At 48.4% G+C, this 22,544-nt stretch overlaps 1 protein-coding gene across 3 annotated transcripts in view; it reads left to right on the forward strand.

Annotated features, from left to right (window-relative positions):
- The first annotated feature begins 6,908 nt into the window (after window positions 1–6,908).
- Window positions 6,909–22,544, forward strand: part of IGFBP2 (insulin like growth factor binding protein 2) — a 58,099-nt gene continuing 42,463 nt past the window's right edge. Inside the window, exons 1-2 of one of the 3 annotated variants that reach the window (XM_071562647.1) lie at window positions 6,909–7,531; window positions 21,139–21,195. In XM_071562647.1, the coding sequence (XP_071418748.1) occupies window positions 7,132–7,531; window positions 21,139–21,195 (457 nt within the window). In that variant the 5' untranslated portion in view covers window positions 6,909–7,131. The remainder of the gene's footprint in view (window positions 7,532–21,138; window positions 21,196–22,544) is intronic. The other 2 variants (XM_071562648.1, XM_071562649.1) reach the window with 2 other exon arrangements.

Raw genomic sequence — 22,544 nt, forward strand, 5'->3', positions numbered from 1 at the left:
GGAGGTACTGGTTTGTGGTGTCACTAGGGGATCTTTTCTTAAGGTGAAAGGAATATAAAGCCTTTGGCAATGGTGATCCATCCTTCTTACTTTTGTCATGCCTTTTCTTTGGCAGTGTTCATGTCAGCAAGGAAAAGAAGAGCTTGTTAGTCCAGCTCTGTCTGTGTCACAGTGAAGGTCCAAAGAAGCAAGCCAGAAACTAGCAGTGATGCTTGGACAGAAGGTTGCAGAAGAGATCTTGCTTGTGTTCACAGGCTGGTGCATATAAACATACTGAAGAAATGGAAAGACTCACTGCTGTAGGAGTGTCCTGCAATGGGAAACCCACCTGCCACGTTGCCTGGCTGTCTCAGAAGGGCTGCACCAGTGCAGGAGGGCTCATTGTGTTACCGTGCAGTGAATCATCCAGATCAACGCCTCCCTCACCTGTCTTGACATGTAGCACGTTTTGAAGCATATGATTAAATATTGTGAGTTGAGGCCCTGTGATTTTGTGTTGGCTCCTTAGTTAAAGACTTATCAGTTGAATGACCATAATGCTCATCAGAGATGTTCCTCTGTAGGTGAGAGCAGGAAAGGATACTTTTATACTGAGTTGGTTCCTCAGTCTTTCTCCCTATGCTGTTGCTGAGAAGGGCTAGAGATTTTGTCTGGAGGCAAAAGTGCAGAGTTGGTGTTGCCCCAAGGTGACCTACAAGTGGTCTCTGCCTTTGCTACTGAGCAGGGTGAGAGGTGGGACAGAGCTTACATGAGGCCAAGGTAGCTGTAGGATGAGGACCTATTTCTCCAGGATGCTTTGCCCCCTCAGCTGTTGGCTCCATCTCCCTCTGCCTTGGCCTCATCTCCAGAAATGAGTCAGACCCAAGAGAAGTATAGACACAGGTCCAGGGAAATGAGACTGGAGAAATTCTTGTTTTAGGAGTTGGCAACACAGCTCTGTGTGCTTCCTAGTCCTGGAGTATCTCTTGTTCTTCAACATCCAGGAGAGTGTGAGAGTCTGGGGTTTCCTTTGTGCTAGAGGTAAATGTACCTTCAAATACTTCTTGTACCCTAGGAGAGCTCTATGCTCTTAGTTAAGATCTGAGTGGCCTGTCTTGCCCCAGCCAAAACAAGACTGTTCCCTGTATTTCTTCCAGTACTTGTTTTATCTGCCCCATGAGATAAATAAAGTTACTTCCCTGAGGAGGCTTTGAAATAGGCAGCTAGAGACCAGCAGCTGCAGTATTTTCTTACTATGTAGTCACACTACACTTTTCTTTCCTTCATCCTGTTCCATCCAAGTACTTTCCATGGACTCATCATGTAAGCAATCCCTGCTCCCCTGGGGCTGTAGCCCCTTTCCACTCCATTCCTGCAATGTTGTTACTCAAAGCAGTATCTCAGCATGGTGCCTTGAAAAGAGCTGTTTTTCTCTCCTGAGTAGGTTCTTCAAGGCTGTTATTACTTTTCCAACAGCAAATACAAAGCAAGTGGAAATGTTGGCTGATGCTGCTAACAAAATTCTTAAACATCTATGTGTGCTTTGAAATGTTTTCATCCCGCTGCCTTGCTCAAGGGGTACCAGGCATTGAGGGAAAGCCTGTCAATGTAAATGTCAGAGATCTTTGGGTTCTCATATCTGTTAGGGCGATCATGCCTATTTGCTATTTCAGAGGTTGGGAAGCTGTCCCAGCTGGACTCTTTAGCACCTGGACTCACTGAAACAAAGTTTTTTTAATCTAACTTTTATCTCGGGATCTGAATCCCCATGGAAACCAAGGAGCATATTTGAAAACTCAGTAGATGTATGCAATTCAGTGGCTCTTATGTCCAGGCACATGAGTTTGTGGGAGCACTCCTACCACTGAAGGAAAATCATGGTTTGGTGGCCTCAAGAGGGAAGGTCTCTGAGGCCAAAAGAACAGGTCCTCAGGTAAGAAGCTAGAGCTGTAAGCCACCAAATATGGACAGTGTTAATCCCCATTCTCTATAAATTGTAATGTCTGCTGAGGTTTTAGGGTCTTTGCAAATCAGTCAGCTTCTACTGATATCCTGAGGACTGCCATCGGAAAACTGTAATAACGATGCTGTGGATAATACCAGGCCCTTTAGCCACTCAAGGCTCACCTCAAAGAGAGATTTATTTAAAGTAGTAGTATCTCTGCAAAGATGCACTGCTACCTAGGACTGAAATAAAGACTCTTCCTTCTCCTCTCTCAGCTACATCTCCTACATCTCCTTGCCAGGTCCTCTTTTGACAGAAATTAACCCTGGTACCTGCTGAAATCAAAAACAGTCTTCACACAAATCCTCCCTGTTCTTGTTTTATCATCCCTATAATCTGGGTCACTGTGTCCAATCAGCCTAGGTCAATATTTAACCCTTTTTCTATCACCTCCTCCTGGTCAGCTGCTTGGTTTTGAACTGCTTTGTACACCCAAAATTAATGACGGCATCTTAGAAGGATGCTTTGGGATGAATGAGGAATTTGACTACTGGGGAGTCCAAATCCAAAACCCTCCGCTATGTATGACAACTGCAGACCAGACAAACTTGTGACCCCCTTCCTCCCTCCCCTGCACACTCGCTGGAGAGCAGCAGAGCCTGGGAGATAGGTAAGTATGCAGCACCTGGCCTCTGAGCCTGAGAACCACCACTGCTTTATGCCTTCCAGCTAATGGGTGGTTTTAGCTCTGCTAATCTCTAATCAGTGCTGGAGAAACCTAAACAAACTGGCCTGGACCACTCCAAAGCATTTGTAATTACTGGATTAGGCTCATAGATAATGCATTTAGGGCTCCTCTAAAAACATCTCAGATAAGGTAAATGTAAATAAAGTGGCCTATAATTGACTCTTCTGCTGACGTTGGAACCCTGGCTGGGCTGATGTACCTGGAGAAAACAATATGAGGATGGAGAGGGGTGCCTGGGGCATCAGGCAGGTTCAGACCTACCTCTGAGTGTGACCTGTGGAGCAGCAGAGCTAAAGGTGCTGATCAGAGTCACAGGAGCTTGCAGGGTACCTGTGCTCCTTGCACTGGAACCAACCAAGCTGCAGAGAACAAGACCTGATGGAAGTGTGAAACATGCTGATGAGTTTTGGGTGGGGGCAAGTAAAAGAGGCTGAGGTGTAACCACAGGTGCAGTGCAGGTAAGATTTGCAGTAAACCCTGAAGAAGAAGAAGACGTGATGCTGGCAACTCATTTCTGGGCTGTTATTTTATTACCTCAAAAGCTTGCCATTTTCAGCATGATTGCCTTGGGGAGCAGCTAGCTCTGTGGGCAGGATGGAACAAGTGGGTCTTGCAGCGCCTCCCTCCTCCCTACAGTGCTCTGCTCAGCTCACTCCTAGCACCACAGTTCAGTCGGCAAAGCTACCGAACTGGGGTGTTTGGAGGCATGTTAAGTTTCATGAGGCAAGGCAGAATGGGGCTGGAGCATCAGGGACCTACAGTCTTGAGAAGTGTGTGGGAAGAGCCAGAGAATCAATTGCCTGGCATCCAATAGCCTACATTTCAATGCTATTTTGTTTCTTTTGAGGGGCAGTAGGGGTTCCCGCTGCAGAGGATAGGAAGTGGGACAGAGCCTCTTCTGCCCCTGCTCCTGACTCACTCTGGCCTTGGGCATGTCCCCCTGCCACCCGCTGGGAAGGGATGGGGGCAAGGGAGGGAAGACCCCTTGCCATCCCACTCTGATGGGCTTTACTGTGAATCAGTGGCAATTCCCTGGTTTCAGCACCTCGGCAAACCTTCTGCTCATGGCCATAGTTTGCTGAATCTCCAGGCAGAAAGCAAGTTGCTGGCCATATATCAGTCACAGCCTTCCTCCTTGCAGCCTCCCCTTCCCCATCACCTGCCCCTCACCATGCCAGCTCTGGGACACAGAAGACTTTCTCCAGCACTCATTGGAGTGTCAGGCTATTGAAAAGGAGGATTTTAAAAATAATCTTCTTGAATAAATCTTTTTTTCTGCTCCCTGCCCCCCCTATCCATGAAAGAAAAATAAGGGAAAGAAGAAGGCAGAAGGGCACTTTGTTTTCTCCCCCCACACACTCACTGTTGTAAAATACTTCTTAATTATTGGGAGCAAGAGGATCTCTGTGCTGGGCCTCTACTTTTTGTTTGTGAGTTTATTTTTCCTAATTCATCCTTGACAAAGGAGAGAGCCATAAAAGAATCAACCAGCACGTCTGTGGGAAAAAACTGCCCTGAAAAGGGTCGGAGGAATACTGTAGCATTTCCAAACAATTCCAAGGGCTAAAGCCTCTGTGAGATGCAGCTTCAGCTATAACTTGCCTTTCTAGGAACAAGCCTACATCTGTTTGGCAATGCCATATTTTGTAGGGTAAAATAAACCCTTGAGAACAAACAGGGCAGCTTATCCAGAGGGGTAAATGCCTGGGAACAGAGCTCACTTGTTAATCCTAAAACTGTCAGCAAAGACCCACTGGAGAAATTATAGCTGGCCATGGGCACTCAAGCTGTTTTCCCTCTGCCTCCCCGCCTCCCCCCATCCTCACAACAGCTGTAAAACCTTTATTGTTCTGCTGGAGTTGGAGAGCAGCAGAGAGAGGTCTCCCAGCTCAGGGCTGTAAGCAGCAGTGGCAGGGGGAACATCTGATCCATTGTATCTGCACTGGTGTTATTGCTTCGGTGGCGGACAAAGAAAACGACTGCGGTAAAAGAACAGCCTGAGCACCTACTAAAGAGGCATATGAACAGGAAATCCTGGCTCGTTCCCACATCTGAGCTGCATAAGGTTTCTTTCCCTACAGGATCATTATGTTTATAATGTCCTCTTGCAATTCAGGCAGCTGAGCTGACAGAGCTTCTTCCCTCCCCCTACACTTTACCTTCCTCTCATCAGATTTTGAGCCCTCCCTGTGGAAAAATGATTTGTGCACAAGCAGCCTGCACAATGGTGCTTATAAGGAATTTGCCCCTGCCAGGAGTTATTAATGGCAGCCCAGTAAATGCCCCCAGCAAAATGGGCCACTGCAAGCATCAAGTGTGTGTTGAAAAATTGGGTTTAAATCGTCCCTTGGGGAACGACCTATTGGCCACCTAAAAAATGCAGGATTGGTTTGCTGTATAATTAAGTTCAGACCATCTCTTGTGCTTACACATGCAGAAACCCAGATGTCAGCTTGGTACGAGTCAAAGTGCTGGGCTGCTTTGAAAGCACCAGAAGACAGACCATGAGGACATAACATTTGCCACTGGAAGAAAACCTACTTTGAATGCTTGGAATATTTAACTGACTGCAACAGATAATGAGCCAAACCCTCTTACGCCTCCAAATATAGATTCCTTAGTCATATAAAAATATCTCATTAGAACCAAACGTGAGTCATTAGTGAAGTCAACAGCAGATCATAAAAAAGGTACTGAGAGTCTCCTTCCTGCTATTCCGGAGAAGTTGTGAGTGTGCAGTGAAAAAAAATTCATTCAATTTTCTATTGAACATCTGTTGGCAAATCTGTTTTAAAAGGAGGCTTTTGACGGGCTGCTGGTGTGCAGGGCTATGGATCCCGTTTTTGCACTTTGAGATTTGTGGGAATAACATTTGCAAATTCTGTGCTGGCATTTTTTCTATATCTGTTCTCCTTTTTGTGAAATCCCAGGGATTTCACAGAGGATCCTGAATGCTGCCGTTCGTCATCCCACCCTAAACTTGTGGATCCCACAAACAAACAGTTGTTGTAAAACTCCAAAGCCATGAGTAATCCTGTGCTGAAAGTTGTGTCCCACGAGTTGTCAACAGCAGCATTTTGCATTTTTCTTAATTTGAAAAAAAAACCAAAACCAGAACAAAAAAAAATTACAGCAGCAAATTTTAACTTTAAGTGCCCCAAATCTGACATTACCATGGCTGAGGGAACTCAGGCTGCCTCAGTGCCTAACTTTAACCATATACCCCACAAAGATACTGAGTTTTTCAGCTTCATCAGCTTTGTTGCATTCCCTTAGCTTTGCTGTTAGTATTTTTTTTATTAGGGAAAAAAGTAACTTCTATGTAATATCCCTGGTACTTAAAATCCTCTGTGTAGTCTGTGACAGACATTAAAGAGAGGAGTGATAGGGCTTGAAAGGGGTGTTCCAAAACCCCTAAGTCCAGAGCTCTGTTGCTATGCCTCTGGTTGTACCCCAGCCTTTGGGCACCCTCATGGGGCAGTGCCATATGGGAGGTGCTGCGATGGCTGCAGGCAGCTTTGATCAGGGGGTGAAATGGCCTGTGGGCAGCCAGGCTGGATATATGGGCAGCCCTAGATCTTCAAGGGGTCTCACCCAACCTCAAGATCCTGCTTTCATGGTGGCTCCTAGACCCAGTGTTTGGTGGGCCACTGGATTTGGGGACTGTCCCTGAACACAGGTGTTGGTCCCCTTCCCCATGGTGGGACCTGGACTGAAATGGGGATGCTCATGCCAGGCCTGGCTCTTTTAGGGCAGCGGCGTGAGAGTGGGCCGTTGCCTTCCCCCCAGTTCCCCCCCTCGTCTTCTCTCTCTGGGGTTGTGGAGATCACACAATTTCCCCTCTCCCAGCACTGGGTGTTCCTGTGGGGCACGACCCCAGCCCTCTTGTGGAGTGGGATGTCCACACCCCTATTAAGTGTCTCTGTGGGGCAGGTCCTGATTCACTGTGTGTTTGGCCCCACTGTATTCAGCAGGGCAGACCCCAACAGCACCGCGAAACAGATCCTCATCCTCCGTGGGGAGACCTTGTTTCCCATTGCCGCAGGCCCTCGCTCCGTATAGATAAGACTCCCTATTTCCTCTTTGGGTCATCCCCAGGCATCTGTGAGCAGCCCCCACCGCACTCTGGGTCTGATCCCCTCTCCCCTCCGTGAGGCACAGCCCCGACCCCCGCGGGGGAATGGGGGCGGGCGCGGGGGCGGCTCTAGGACCTGGCGGCGCCGCAGCGCGCTCGGCCCCGCTCAGCCCCGCTCAGCCCCGCTGCGCTCCGCTCCGCACGGAGCCGAGCCGAGCCGTGCCGTGCCGTGCCGTGCCGTGCCGTGCCGAGCCGAGCCGAGCCGAGCCGAGTCGAGCCGAGCCGTGCCGTGCCTCCCGGTTCCGCTCCTCTCCGCCCCGCGCCACCCTGCGGGGGGCCGAGCGGCGCGTCCACCTGCCGGCCCCGCCGCCCGTCAGTCCCGCCATGGCGCTCGGCGGGGTCGGTCGCGGTGCGGCGCGGGCCGCCTGGCCGCGGCTGCTGGTGGCGGCGGCGGCGGCGGCGCTGGCGCTGGCGGGGCCGGCGCTGCCCGAGGTGCTGTTCCGCTGCCCGCCCTGCACGGCGGAGCGCCTGGCCGCCTGCCCCCCGGCCGCCCGCCCGCCCTGCCCCGAGCTGGTGCGGGAGCCGGGCTGCGGCTGCTGCCCGGTGTGCGCCCGCCTGGAGGCCGAGGCGTGCGGCGTCTACACGCCGCGCTGCGCCGCCGGCTTGCGCTGCTACCCCGACCCCGGCGCCGAGCTGCCCCTGCAAGCCCTGGTGCAGGGACAGGGCACCTGCGCCCGCCGCCGCGACACGGCCGAGTACGGCGCCAGCGCCGAGCGCCCCGCAGGTGAGCAGCACCCGGCCCCGGGCACCGCGGGTCCGGCACGGCGCGCCGAGAGCCGCGCACCGGGGACGGGGCACCGGCGCGCCAAGACCGGGCACTGCGCTCCGGGCACCGGGGACCTGGGGCTTGGGATCGGCCTCCGGGCGCTGGGGACAGTGCATCGTGCAACGGGCACCGGGGACAGTGCTCCGGGTAGCGGGCACTGGCGACAGTGCACCGGGCGCCCGGTATCGGGCACTTCGGCACAGTGCACCGCTCACCGGGCACTGGCGACAGTGCGCCGAGCACCGGGCGTGGGGCGCTGGGCACCGCGCACTCGGCACCGAGTACCGGGGGCAGCGCCGGGGCGAAGGGGTACCGAAAGGTCCAGGGGACAAAGGAATCCTAAAGGGTGACCTAAAGGGGGCCCTCCCAGGGAACAGGGACCCCGCCGGAGGGCAGGGAAGGGAGATCTCTTAGGGAAAGGAGCGAGAGTGAGTCCAGGGAAGGACAAAGGGGGTAGGAATGAGAGGGGCGCTGGAGAGGGGATGAAGCATGAGCACATCCCTGGGTGTGTGGGGAAAATGGGGTACTTGAGGGTTAGAGAGGTTTCCTTTGCACGGTACAGGAACCCCAGGGGGGAGGTGTAGCGGAGGGGGGGGATGCTTTGAGTGTCAGCCTGGAGGTTGGGGTCTTCTAGTGAAAAAAACACCAACCCTAAGGGGACAGATAAGGGTGAAGTTTGGGGAGATGCAGCTGAGGGGCAGGAGAGTCCTTTGGGGAGCAGAGGGAAGTGCGTTTGATTCAGATTTGCGTTTGGTGGAGGAGTAAAGTCCCCCTGAAGGGTGATGGGTGTCGCAGAGATACGGGCAGAGGCGGTGTGGGAGGACTGTCTGCTGCCTCCAGGGAGTGGGTGGCTGAGGGACTGCGGGAGCCCTGCTATATGAGGGACCTGTTCCCTATGGCTGCCCTCCCAGCAGAATCCACGCTGGAGCTGAGGTGTTCTCTGCCAGCTCCTGTGGGGGTCCTGGCTCCCTCAGGCCAGGCACTGGGTGCAGGGGGAAGAGGAGTGTCTCCTGAGGGCACAGCCCCGGGGACAGGGACGCCAACAGGCTCCTGACCTGTTGCTGTGATTGCAGTGGGAGGGAGTGTTCCCGGGGTTGCCGATACAGCAGAGCTCTGTTGCATTAAAGCCTAGTCTCCCTTGCGATGGACTGCAAGCTCTTTCACTTTCCGTGGGATGTTGAAAATTGACAAATCAGGTCTGGAAGTAGAAACCAGCACTTTCTACTTTGTAATCGCCCCTCCTTGACTTCTGCCTCCTTGCTGGTTTTGCTCTCCTAGCCGTGGCTGGGGCTCTGACCCCGTTTGCATAACTAGTTCACATGCACGATGTGGAGTTCCCTCCCTTCCCTCTTGAGGCTTTATTTAAAAGTGCTCTGAAGCAGTCTGTACTTCTTGGCTTCTCTCCTCGTGAGGATGGGAATGCAGCCAGGTACCTGTGCACTCTTCTCTGGGTACCTGTATACACTGCTTCGCTCGAGGAGGAGAGATGGAGAGAGAGGAGTGAAGAAAAAACACCAGGAGGAGAAACTTTGCAAGTTGCAAGCTGCTGATTTCCGCACCCAGGGTGCAACTGCTGTGGTCCCCACTCCTGTCGGCCCTGCTCCTTTGCCCAGCTGTGAAGGGCTGTAGAGAGCTGGAAGTTTGGACAACACGTCTATGTGAAATCTTCCTTGACTACATAATATGTGTCAAGGGAATGAATTTTACACTCTCCAGAAAAAGCCAAGGGCATTTAAATTTTAAGGAATCTGGTGCTGACTTCCAGGCTTATGCTTTTACAAGAAGTTCGGGGGGGGGGGTGGAGGGCATTGCAGTGATGGGCTGAGAGGTGAATTAATGCTACTTTTTCATTCTTACTGACTTTATTTCAGAATTATGTTAACTTTACTTGGTGTTTTGCTTGATTTTATTGTCTTTATTTCTTTTAAATGGGTGTGATTTATTTGACTGTATCTCTATGTGTAATATTTACAGACATAAATAGCACAGTTTAAGAACACTTTAATGTGTGTGGTGCTCTGTAATATCCATAGGAGGTGGATAATAAAAATCCTGGCACATCCTTAATCAGCGTGATGTGAAACATGCAGTTGGAATATTCACAGTTGAGCATGTCTTGGCAGAGGAGCTAAGGGTTTGCTCTCTTCAGATTACGAAACTTTTAACAGGTTGTTGTAGCCATTAGAAAAAAAACCAACCAAACAAACAAAAACAACCAAACCCACAGCAAAACCAAAATCCAAGCCTACCAGCTTCACTTGATACTCTTCAGACTCACATCGTTGCTCCCATCTGCATTGTGCTTGCTAAACATATTAGAGGGAGCTTGAGCTTGCTTTTAGTTTGGTGACAGAGAAGGCACTTTGGCACTCAAAAGAGCCTTCAAATGCTGATGTTAAGCCAGTTTCAAGAGTGCCCCAAGAGCAGGTTTTTGTCTGCAAAAGGCAGGTGTGGAGGTATTTTTAGTGTGGTTTGTTTTGTGGTGCTGCTTCTTTTTCTTTTTTCCCCCCCTCTAAATATGCTTGAAGGTATTTACCTTTTTCCCCTTTCCAGCTTGAAAAGGCTCCTTTGGCTGATTCAGGACGGAATGCGGAGCTCGTGCTATTCCTAAATTAAGAGGTTGGCAAGTTTTTTGTCCCTGATGAAAGGCAGAAGGATTGCCCAAATGAAACAAGGAATAAAACTCTGCAAATTCTCCTGCTATGGCTCCAACATTGTTTAGTCTTCCACTTAGATCTGTAAAGCCAATCCTGAAATGGTTGTAGGCGGAAAGTAACATAAACCACCATGTAGCTAGGAAGCAGGGGATGTTGTTCATTGCACAAGAGGCTTTGGGTATTTTGGAGATGTTGAGAATGTTGGAACAAAATATCAGCAGTCTGTGGAAATCAGTCTGATTCCCCCACCCCTGGGGAGGTGAGTGCATCAACTCACACCAGTGGTGGGAGCGAGACAGAGGCTCAACATCTCCAGGGATCAGAGCCTCTCAAATATTCTTGATGCCAGTGCACTATATTCCTTTAAAGTTTGTTTCAGGTCATTGTGTAACAAACTGATGTACTGCTGACTGGAACCGCCTGACCTGAGGACAGAGGGCTGTTACTGTGCATGCAAAGCTCGCAGAGCTCGTGCCAGTCTTGAGTGTGTTTATTCTCCAGCAACTCGGCCAGATTTATCACACTGTTTTGCAGATGGACTAAATGATGTGCCCGAGGTTCTCCAGGACACAGGGAGAAGAGTGAGGGCTGTCTTTTCTTTGTGTTAGCAGTCTGTCCTGGCAGATAGGGCCCCAGTTCCTATAGCCATCTTCTTTTCAGACAGGTCTAGGGTGGCATAGGACCAAATAGGTCCTGGAGACACAATGTGCTTTCAGAGGCATTTTATGTACCACCATTGGGGTCTTTCAACCTCTGCAGTATCAGGCAAAAGGTGGGGATGATGCCTTCTGTTTTAGTTGTGATAAGCTGCAATCAGAGGCTTGTGTGATGTTGAGCTCTCACCTGGGTTCAGCTCACACCTTGTGTCAGAGTAGGCTGGTTCAGGAGCTAGGCTTGTAGCAATCCAGGTCCAGAAAACAGGGGTCAGATCAATGACCTGAACTGGCTCAAGGTGCAGTGGGGTGTCCAGCAGGGTGCCAAGTGCTGCTCTAAGATGGGAACTAATGTTAAGAGGTGGAGCACAGCAGATGTTAATGATGTTAGCAATGTCCTAAATTTTCTTCCACAAGTTATGAGAATAGCTGAATAACATCTATTTTCTCCTAATGGAGACAAGATCCTAGGAATAAAACGTTTTCCACTGTGAAAAAAAGGTTCTTGAGCCACTGTTCGAAGCTGACTAGTTAAGGAAAATTTTGTCCCCTTTGCCAGTGCAGTTCAGTTGTGTTTCTAGCATTGTTTTATTTTGTTGTTTGAATACTTGTACTAATTCAGTGGGACCTTCCTCAGAACTCACTGCTAGATGTTGAGTCCTGCTTTGGAATATCATTTATTAAAACAAATGTGTTTTTTTAGTTCATGCCAGTGCAAAGTAACCTTTCCAAAGTGAAAGAGAGCTGTGCAAAGAATGCAACTCCAAGCAAACTTGAACTTGGAGGGCTGGGGTTGTCTTATTCACCTGATCTACGTCTCCAGTTCGAACTCCCACGATACAAAAACAGCGTCAAAATAGTTAACTGTTAAAAACACAGCTTGCTTTAGCATCCAACTAAAATCCTTATTTGGGTAGATCCACATGCCACACATCCTTCCTTATGGGTCAAATGTCAAAACCTTCATTTCCCCTTGGCATAAAACTGCTAAAAGACAAGTTTAATGTATTACTCCAGAACACAGAAGACTCTGAGGATGGAGGTAGCATAATATAAGTGGAATTTTAACAGCAACTTCAAAACCATGCCAGTAATGCTATGAATGCTTTTTTCATATCCACTGAATTGCCAGGAACACTTCTACTTTTCTCCTGCTTTTATAAGGAAATGAAGCATCCGTCATGATCTGCATGTGCTTTTGTGTATCTGTCCTGCCCCCACAACTTCTGACCCTGTCAGTCAAGCTGGTGGATCCAGCGCAGCAGTGGATGTCCCTGAAGGCACTCTGCTGCTGAAAAGTGGGCCAGGGTAGAGGAGTGCCAGGCTGTGAGTGTCCCCATCATCCTGTGCTAGATGCCTTTTGAGACAGAAGCACATGAGCAAGAGGGAGTTTAGTTACAAGCGTGGCAAACAGATGTTCAGCCTGGCTTTTGCAAGCTTGGGCATTACCAGACACCAGAGAAGCCAAATGCAAGAACGAAATCCACATTAGTGGGTTAATATGTCTATAGCCACTATAGTGTCTCCGCCCAGGATAAGATGAATGTCTGCAGAGCTCCTTGCCTTGGAAGAAATTATTAAAAGTGAAATGCAATTACAGCTGTGAGGATGGTAAGTGAATGAGAAGACCACATCTGTCCTTGCTGCCTCTGGGGCTTTGCCAGTAGGTGGACCAGATCTCGATGCTCCTCTGTGGTAGCTGTGTCTGGTCAGGAGCTAACCTGGTTGGGCCTTGTCATCTTTTAAGTATTAAGACAATAAATAACACCACTGTGAAGCAGCAGCTTGAAAATAATTCTGAGGCCCTTGCCTCAGTCCCACTGAAGTTTTCTGTGGTGGAAGGGATGCTGGTGTGAAAATGGTGGTTTGGAGGGAGAGGGAAGCCTGGGAAGATTTCAAGGCTCTGACCCAAAGCAGAAATGTGTTTTTGTGCTGTCCCTTGGCAAATGATCTGTTTCCTTCTTGCCCTTTGCAGTTTCCTTTCCTCTGGATTTCAGGCTTATACTCACCGATTATGGTATTTGTCAAGGGAACAGCAAGAAGCCTCGTCTGTGAGAAAGTCCATGGCGTTTGTTTTATCCACATCCAGGAATTGAGCTGTGATAAACAATTCAGAAGGCACAACAGTGAAAACTGGAATGTGAGAGGTGTCTTTGTGTATGGCTCTGCACTGGATCTGGCTGCCGTATCAGCTGGGGCTAATTTATCTGCCCGATGGGCAGTTGTCTTGGTTACCCACAAACACAACTGGATTTGTGAAGGCAGGGTTTCATCCCAGCGGCCAGCAGCACTCCAGTACCTGCTTTTCCTGGTCATATGTTCTACTCTAAGGAGCTAGGAGGAATAGTGGTTTCCCTGGTGGATATTTGGCATTTCTACTTTGATTGGACAATTCCAGCATTCTGAGCATGGTCAAATCTGCCTTCTCTGATGGCACTGATTCCTTCAGGGAGAATCTTTTGCTCTAGGCAGACAGAGTAAGAGGAAGATGAAGGTAGAATGTAAAGATGCCTTGTAAAGCTTTTCTGTTACAGAAGGAGGACTAAGCTTGGTGTACTGAGTTTCCAGGCACAAGAATTCCTCTTTTCTTTCCTTGAATCAGTGTGAAATATGTAACTGTGATCTGGTGGCTGCTTAGCAGACCCCTTCTGTTAGAGAGATGCAAAGCCATTGCCATTGCATACACTTTCAGTATTGCTTCCATTCATCTTCACCCCAGCTCTTCCTTGGGGAGGTGTTACCTGAATCAGTGCCCCTGTGAGGGTGTCATTTAGCAGCATTTACTGACCGCAGTGGGCTCGGCTTTCCAACTTGTCCTTGCTCTGTCCATCTGCCAACAGGGAGAGGTTTTCCTGATGGCCTTGTGGAGAAAGCTGTGTCAAGTGCCCTGTGTCTTCCCATGGGAGGGAGCTGTGTTACACATGTGCACCCATGCAACAATGTGGTACCTAGTGTGCTGAGTGTGCCATGGGGTTTGGAGGCTACTGTGGTGTGTGGTCCTGGTGTGGACTCCCGAGAGAGAGGGAAAAATCCTTACTGGTGGTCCTGACATGTTGTGTACATTATTCTTGGCTGCGTTTCTTCTCTGCTGGGCTGATGTTGTGGCAGTCGTGCCCGACTCCCTCCCTGTCCTAATGCACATCCTCATGCTCTGTTGTACAGGTCTTGGTCTTTGTTTGGACTCCAGCTTAGCCATGATAGGGAATTAACCCAACCAAATCTTCACTTTTCTGGAAGGATGAGTTTTCTGCCAATTTATCAGATTGCAAATCTAGTAGTATTATTTCCACAAAAGACAAGCCACTTTCTGAAGACTTGAGTCTCACTAAAACATTTGCCGGCTTTCAGAAGTCACTGCCAGCAAGCCGAGAGGTGTTTCTCATTCACAGACTGTCCAAGCGTGACCTCATTAAACGGCAAGTTGACACCTAATTACAACAACGTGTGATGTGGCTATCCTAGGCAAAGGCTTAAGAGAATGGGGTTAGTGCTCAGTTATCAGAGCTTTGCTGCAGCCCAGCATTTGGCAGCCTTGTAAGCTTTTGTAACTGCTTTATTGATTGATTTCTTCCCATTGTTTTGCCGCGCGTCATTTAACTAGATAACAGTGGGAAGATAAAGTCTCTTCCTACATCAGCTTATGGCAGAAATAAATTGTTTAATCATGTACCTTTCCTATGGACCGAAATACTGGGAAACATCAGGTCAGTTTTATAAGCCTTAAACTATCCTTTGACATTGCAGCTTTTAGTCTGAAGAAAACTGCACTGTGCCTCTTGGCTGGTAAGGGAACAAGTTTGCTGCCTGGTGCTCTCTGTAGTCAAGGATCCCATTAATTCTGCCGGCTGTGAGGAACGATTTCTTGGTATTTCATTCTGAACTGTAATTGAGAGTGACACAAAACACTGGTGGGAATTGGACTGTGTTGAAATCCCTGCTTTTTCTTAAAATTTTCTGCAGCTAAACCAGCTCAGGTAGGATGAGGGGATTTCTAATGCTCTGCCCTTGAAATTAATAATATTTTCAACATCTTACTGACTGCAGGCAATTTTAGAGAGGAGTTTTTGTGCTTTGCAGCTTTTAGCCAGGTGATGTAGGATGCCTACAACAGTGACATGCAGTGCATTGCAGTCTTGCATGACATCATCTATGAGAGAGTCTTATAGTCATGAAATGTAATGTCGTGAAAATTCATGAAAGCTTTGCTGAGTATTTTTGCTTGAAACTACAGCAAGATTTCCCCTTAAGATGTTGTTTTTCAGACTTCGGAGCAATCTGTTCTTAGCTCTTCTGACCAGTTACAGAAGACCTAGTCTAAGCTAATGAACTTCTCTTGGCTCAGTGAGATGGTCTAAAGCCTTTCCATGCTTTCTTCTTGCTGTTTTCTAACTAGAAAAGGGTGGGCACCTCGCATCCAGTCTCAGGAGTGCTTGCTGTTCAGTCTGGGGTGACTGGTGGGTACAGGGAGTTGTTGAAGCTGGTTTTGTGGGTTTGGGTGTCTTCCAAGACCTTTTTTGTACCTCCAAAGATCAGGTATATGTGACCTGTCTTCTGTAGTGTAGGGAGCGTCCTGTATTTTAGAATTCCCACATTTTGCTCTCACAGGGAGCAGGACAGATCTTGAGCTGTCCCAGTGAAGGCAGGGAAACTGCACAGAATCTGACATTTTTTTGTATGTGAAAAGTTGCTGGGGGGTCATTCTCTGTTTGAATCCAGGAAGTTTTGTCTGTGGTGCTCAGTGTGCCGCTCAGCTGCAGGTTGAGCCAGGGGGAGATGCAGGGCTTGCGTTGTAAGGCCTCTCACACAGCCCATGTGGAAACGCTCCTCTCCCATTGCTTTCAGCGGGGGAGTGGCTCACCTCCATCTGGTGCTGTTTCATCTGGCACTTCAAAAGCAAGCAGAAATGGGGAGGGGAACTCAGGTTTAGCAAAGGGGAATAGCATGAGAAGCAGGAGCAGGACGGGTCACTGGCATGAGGCTCCATCCTCCCACTGTTGGAGCCCTGAGCTGGTGCTGGGGCTTTGCCTTGTAGCCCCAGCTGAGAGTAGCAACAGCCCTGGGGCTGCGGATAATCCAAGACAGTTGGGCTCCCCAGAGTGCCTGGTTTGTGTCCTGTGGGTCCTGGCCACTGGGAGGGTTTGGTGTGGAGGCTGCAGAGTTGGAGCAGTTTGCTACTGTGGTGTTCCTATTAGCAGTAAAGCTAATTCATCAGCCCTGGGACTTTCTGTAGTTGTTTTTAGTTCCTTCTGGTCCTCTTTGCTCACCCTGCAGTACCTGTGCTAAAGACAAATTCCAGTTATATTGGTCTTGCCTCTTGGGGACACTTCTCAGAGTGCTGCAGCCCAGGCTCCGTTCAGCAGCTGCTTTGCTCTTCTAGGTTTGCAGCTGAACCAGTGTGAGGAAAATGCTGAGTGTTAACACTGTAACAAGTACCACTGCTTTCTGAAGGTTGCAACAACTGTTCCAGGCTTCTTTTGGGGCTTTGAAAAGGCATCTCTTGGTCCAGCTGGCCAAGGATAATGTTCCTTTTCTGGAACCTTTTCTCTCTGCATTACTGGGTTCCAACAGCTATCTTTTTCTTGCATAGTACCCACTACTAAGGGCCATGATCTTGATACAATCTGTTAATGTGTCGAGGGCACTTTCCTTTCATCTGAACATCATACGAACTGGATTACGAGAATGGCAGGGAAACCACTGCTTCACCATCTTTATCTGACTGTAGTCAGAATGAACAAGTAAATAATCTGCAAAGATGGAAACTGGGATGAGGAGGCTTAAAGCAATGGCTGGCCATAGTGAACAAGACTGCTTCCATGGCTTGTGCAGAGGTGGTTTTAGGAAGATTTTGTTTAGACAGCTAGAAATCCAAGTTGTTTTATATACTCCATTACAGAGAACATTTGAGGCAGAAGATCTATATTTCTAGTGGTGTTCAGGGAACATTGCCATTCCTGGGACTGGATGCTGGGTCAGCAATAGACATACTATTTAGAGGCTGACTCAGCAATCCATCACTAAATTTAAAGAGCATACCAGAATTGGGAGAGAAAAGCGAGACTGTGGAAAAATGGTGCCTTCTGGCCCAACAGGTCAGGTCCCTGTGGGAATTCTGAATAATTTTGTTGTTGATTTTAGTAACTAAGATAAATTTTATTCTCTGCTTTTTTTCCTTGCCAGACTCACAGAACCTGTCATCCTCAGCTTGCAGGGAGTGAGACAGATTTCATTAATTCTTGTGCATTACTGAGGTATTTTGGTTGATTAGATTCTTGCCTGGAATTTCTCTGTGGAGGAGCCTGGCTTCTCACATGGGACACATAAAGCTCAATGTCCTCATACACCCAGCTGGGCAGTGGTAATACAACTTCTAGTATCTTCAGGACAAATTTGGTACCCTGTTCCTTCAGGGCACCTGTTACTGACCATGGCCAAGGGTGTGCAGGTGGAGATGGTTGGTCTGCTGAGCTTTGAATAAAGTCAAAATGCCTGGGTTGGACTGACTTTGTAGGTCTGTGAAGGCTTAGACCTCTCTGCACATGAGTGAGGCATGCTTGGTTGGGGGTCACTGGGAGGAATTTGGCATGGAACCCTCTGAAGTAGCTATCTTGTCTAGTAAAACTTGGGTTATGGGAGTTGGTCTGAGGAAGTAATAACATCCACTTTGGTTTCTGCAGCCTCTGTCCTGGGGGCTGGTTGGGTGTTGCAGGAGGCCACAGTAATCCTGCTGGTGACCACAACCAGATTAATGGCCATTTTGGCAGCTTCTCAGAAGTAAGGAATTTGTCCACTTTCACAATAATGGCTAGAAATTCCACATGAGTTAATTAGTTTTATTATGAGACTTGTCCTTCCTGCTCCTCCAGGGCTGTCTGAAATGCTGAACTCATTACATGAAGAAATGAAAATAGTACTAAAAATAAAAACTGGTATCCCAAGCCTTTTTGAAGAAAACCACAGAGTATACTGACATCCTCCACCAGACATGCTTCCCAAGCTGTGGCTTTTGGCCAGATGAGATCTAAACTCAAGTTTTAGATCAGCTGGAGCCACTTAAGCACCCCAGCCTGCTTCACAAGGCAGTTTTCTCTCAGCTTGTTCTCTGCTCAGCTCAAGCTGTTGATCTAGGCATCTTAATTACTCCCACAGTTTCAGTCTGATGCCATGTTCAGATCTGACCCCTGCATGTTGCACAGTGGAGGCTGCACACCTTCAGCCTCCTTTCCCCATTAGAATGGGTTCCCTACCTTGGAAGGACACTTTTTATGGTAGTGAAGTGCTTGGAAATACCCTTGGGAAAAGGTGCTCTGCACTTGAGTTTTGGTCAAGGGTATGCCATTAAAATGACACCATGGTACTTTGGAAAGGTTTGATTGAATGTAGGCAAGAGTAATGTTAGATTGAGTAAATATTTTGGGAGCTGAGAGCTGATAACTTTCCCTTGCTTAGGTTTGTGGGGAGTCAGCCTGCAGAAACTTAACCACTTCTCACGTGGCTGTTAAACAAAGGTTATCTATGGACTCAGTATGCTGTTATTTTAATCCCTTTTTAGAAATGGTGATGTTGTCTTGAGATTTGTCTGCTGGTAAGGGGCAGGTGTGCAAAATACATACTGCTTGCTGGTCATTCCAGTATTTGCTTTATGATTATTGCTTCAGATAACTGTGTTTGGACAGGGGTTCTCTTTTTGAGTCTAACCCCTCCTTTCTGCTCAGTCCCAACTTTGTGAACCAGGCTTGACTTGTTTTACTTTTCCCCTTGTTTTGGGTGAAGTGAGTTCAACATGAGAAAGCTGACCAGTAAGGTGGTAAAGTTCCTGCAGGTCCCACCACATGGAGTGATTGGTTGGTGCCCAGCTCTCCTGAGAATTGTGAGCCTCATCTTGTTACAGGGACTAAGGCCAGTTGAGCTGATGAAGGGCTTAAACACAGAATTTTCAGCATCAACAAAATGTGTCCTATAAAAAGAGTAAGAAATGAAAATGCAGACATAGATTCTTCTAATCTCAGATGGTTGGAAAGCTTCGGTCTTTTGATAATGTTTTTTATGGTTTTCAGTTGCTGCTTTCCTCCATTTTTCTGTTTATTCTTTTAATCAGGCTGATTTCAAGGATTTGTTACCTTAACTCCTGGCCATTAGGCTGGTCCTGCACGTGCTGAAAGTGACCTTTGCAGATTCAGACCATATTGAAAGTGCTTGGGCAGTGCAGATATGGCAGGGCAGTAGAACCAACCTGGCCAAAGGTCCATCACACCTGTAATCCTGCCTTAGGTGGTAGCCAGCAGTGCACAAATTGTGAACTTTTGAAAAGAGTATGAAGTGAGCCTTGCAAGGTGGGAACAGTGCCATGGAAAACCCACGATGCTGGCAATACCACTCAGCCCATGTTTTCAGGAATTTTCACAGCACAGCCTGGTCTGCTGGCTGGTTGCAGAGAGGTACCTTCTGTATTGGGTGAGCTGCCCTCCTGACTTCCTGGAGTGGGACATCACATGCTGGAGGAGTCAAGAAAATCATTGCCAGCGAACATCAATGCTGTGTCTTGAGGCTTTGGGATAAGAAGAAGTCCATGTACAAGACCAATCTGAAGTTGCTCCTACAAATCCAGTTGGCTACCTAGTTGTGTCTCCTGCTGCATTGTGTGTCCTGGAGCAACAGCCATAGTGAGAAGGGAGGTCCCATCACTTGGGCTGTGCCCAGTGGAAGCACAGCATTGCTCAGATCTGGTTTGATCGTGAGTTACATGCTAGGAGAGCTTAGCCTCTGGGTTGTGGTTGTTGGCAGTATCCTATCCCCTGGAGCTGATGTGCCCTAGCAGAACTAAAACATTTCAGGTGACCTAAAAAACAGCTTGAAACTGAAATACAGTGGTCCCCATAAATATTCAGTTGAGTTTGTTGTTTGTTGTGTTTTGGTTTTTTCACCCAGTTCTCTTTTGCTTTTCCCCGCCTGTATGGGGAGAGTCAAGTGAATGCACATCCCTTCCATGGCATCCCGTGATGAAATGGCATTTTTGGCAGTTAAATTATGCATCTTGCTTGTCTCATGTCATTATCAGCCACATTCAAGACTTGACATCAAGCTCAATGCGGAGTGTGAGAATACTCCTGTGGGATGGTTTGCAGCTGCAATGGGCTGCCCAGTGCCATACAGACCACATCCTGAGAGCCTTTGTACAGGCAGCACTAAGCTTCTGAAACTCTCCTCTTGAAGCAGTGCACTCCCATTGGATTTGTAAAACTTTTTAAATGGGGGAAGTTAGAAAAAATTTTGCCCAAGAAAGAGTTATGGATGGTTGGGACTTTAGGCTGTGTGGCAGAAAGAGTCTGCAATGCAAGACTGCAATTAGTGCAGTCACACGTCGACAAAGGTAATCTCTGTGAGAAGGCGGCAGGCTGGGCTGAGCTTTGGAAAAACCTGAAATTGCAGGCTGAGCAGTGTTGGCAGCGTGACCTGAGCTGGGCTGACTGACACCGGTACCTGGGGCTTGTCGTTCAAGGTGTGCAGCCTGCCGTGCACTGGAGTAGCCCTCAGCTGGGCTGTTCTCCTTTCTCCAACTGTGGAAGCATGAATGGTGCCTGGAGGGCATGTAGCCACAGCCTGGCAGGGATTAGGAGACTGCAGATCAGATACTGCTCCTGTGGTGGGGCTGGGGAGTTCAGCTGAATGCCAGCTTCAATACCATCAGGTAGGGTCACCCACCATCGCAGCTCAGCGTGGAGGAAATGCGATTTGCCCATCGTGACAGTGGTGAACGGCTGCATTTCAGAGCCAGAGAGGTGGCATTGGTTCCCCTCTGCTCTGATCCCACCCCTGTGCAGTGCAGGGGCCACTGCAAGGCAGTTCTGCCACCCTGTCCCGGCTGGCAACTTGTGAAGACAGTGGGTTTCTGCTGTTTTCAGCTAAGCAGCCTTAGGCCAGGGGTGCAGGTTTGCCCTTTTCCCAGATACACACCTGCATCTGTTGTAAGGCAGCCAAGGTACAGAGAGAGACTGAATCTTTGCAAAAGCCCCACAGTTTCCCAAGGAACTGAAGTGGGGACTGTGGGAGTGGGTTTAGACACCAAAGTTTGAGCAAACGTATGTTGCAATGCTGCCTGGAGATACTTCTGTCCAGGGGCTTTCCTGTGAAGAGACAGAAGAAAGAAGCAGAAATAGCAAGTGACTAAATGTCACGGTTACATTCCTGCCATCTGAAAAGAACTCCCTATTTTCTTTTGGCTGCAAAAATTAACTTCCCTTTTCTCTTCCCCAAGCAGGCGGCCTGGCTCCCGGTGGCCGTGCCCTCGCGGCGGATGCACAGGACGGTCCAGGTCAGGCTGAAAGGAAAACTCTCCAACTGGGGGCTTTTCACTGTTGTGCTCCTTTCTAAAGAAAATGTGCAGGGCTTTTCCTGGCCCTTGTGAAGGCCAAGATGCAGGTTTTTAGCTGGAATAGGGTAAGACTGGCCTCATTTGGGAGCTCTTCTGGGTTTTCAGCTATTTGCTTCCCTTTTTCATTCCTGCTGAGCTGTGTGGGGTGAGGGCTGGCATCCGGCTTTTTGTTATTCATGTAATTAATCTCATCCCTCCCCAACTGTGGTTATGCCACCCCCAGGCATAGACTGGCTGTTTGGCATCTGCTGCACTGTAAAAGCTCCACCTGGAAGTCTAGGAAACTGAAGGTTCCTAGGTATTAGTATGTAGGTACTTCTGGGTGTGTTGTTCTTGGGCGTGCTTGTCCTTTGGTCCTGGAAGACTCAGTATTGGGATATCTCTTAGGAAAGTAAGTTTCTTAGGCTGAACAGCTTGCTAGTTGCTGTACTGATAAGCACTAAAAAGCAATGATGATGCCACTTATTGCCTAGTTTAAAGATGCCAGGGCAGGGAAAATACTGAAAAGGCTCCAATGCAAAATTCTCTGGGATTGGGTTTCTTTTAATACTCTTTGCAATAGCAGAAGTCTGGACTTTTTTGGGGATGAGAGCCTGATGGATAAGGAATGATGCAGCACCTGGGAGAAGTCAACAGCTTGGTTCTAACTTGTAAAAGGCTTTTTTGGGTCCTCTGGTATCTCCTTAGTGCTGAGAAGAAAATACACATCATTATACCTGTGCTGACCATGTGCATTCAGACCACTGTGTTCATCCCAGTCCCTCTTGTCCTCTTCCTTTTCTGCTTTTTTTTCCCCTAGAGCCCTGTACAGTTTTCCCATTGCATTTTTTTTGTCAGCAAGTGTATTGTTTTCCTGCTATAAAGTTCTGCACTCTCTTTCTTCCGCTTGTGTTCTCTTGCTGCACTGCTGCCAGTCTAACCTTCTTCCTTTCTGCTCTCATATTTTCTTTGCATGTTTTCAGTGGGGTGATAGCAGGATCATTTTGACCTGTCTGGCTCAGTGAAGATCTGCCAAAACTTGCTATTGATCCAGAGAGAGGAGCGTCAGGGGCTATCCTGCCAGGGTGGGAGGGTCAGGGCAGAGCTCTGCATAAGCATGTCTGGGAGCATGTCTGTGGAGCTGACACATTCTGGGTTTGGAGTGTGATGGAGTCCACATGTTGGTTCCTGCTTGGGACTGATCATTTTGGTTTGGTTGCCAAACCATTAAAAGAAATAAAAAAAAAAGGCAAAATACAAGGTTTTATTCTGGTAACTTTGAAATATTGGCATTTTCCCTTGGGAGCACA

The sequence above is a fragment of the Pithys albifrons genome, chromosome 8, assembly GCF_047495875.1.
Source record: "Pithys albifrons albifrons isolate INPA30051 chromosome 8, PitAlb_v1, whole genome shotgun sequence".
In the NCBI taxonomy this organism is placed as follows: Eukaryota; Metazoa; Chordata; class Aves; order Passeriformes; family Thamnophilidae; genus Pithys; species Pithys albifrons.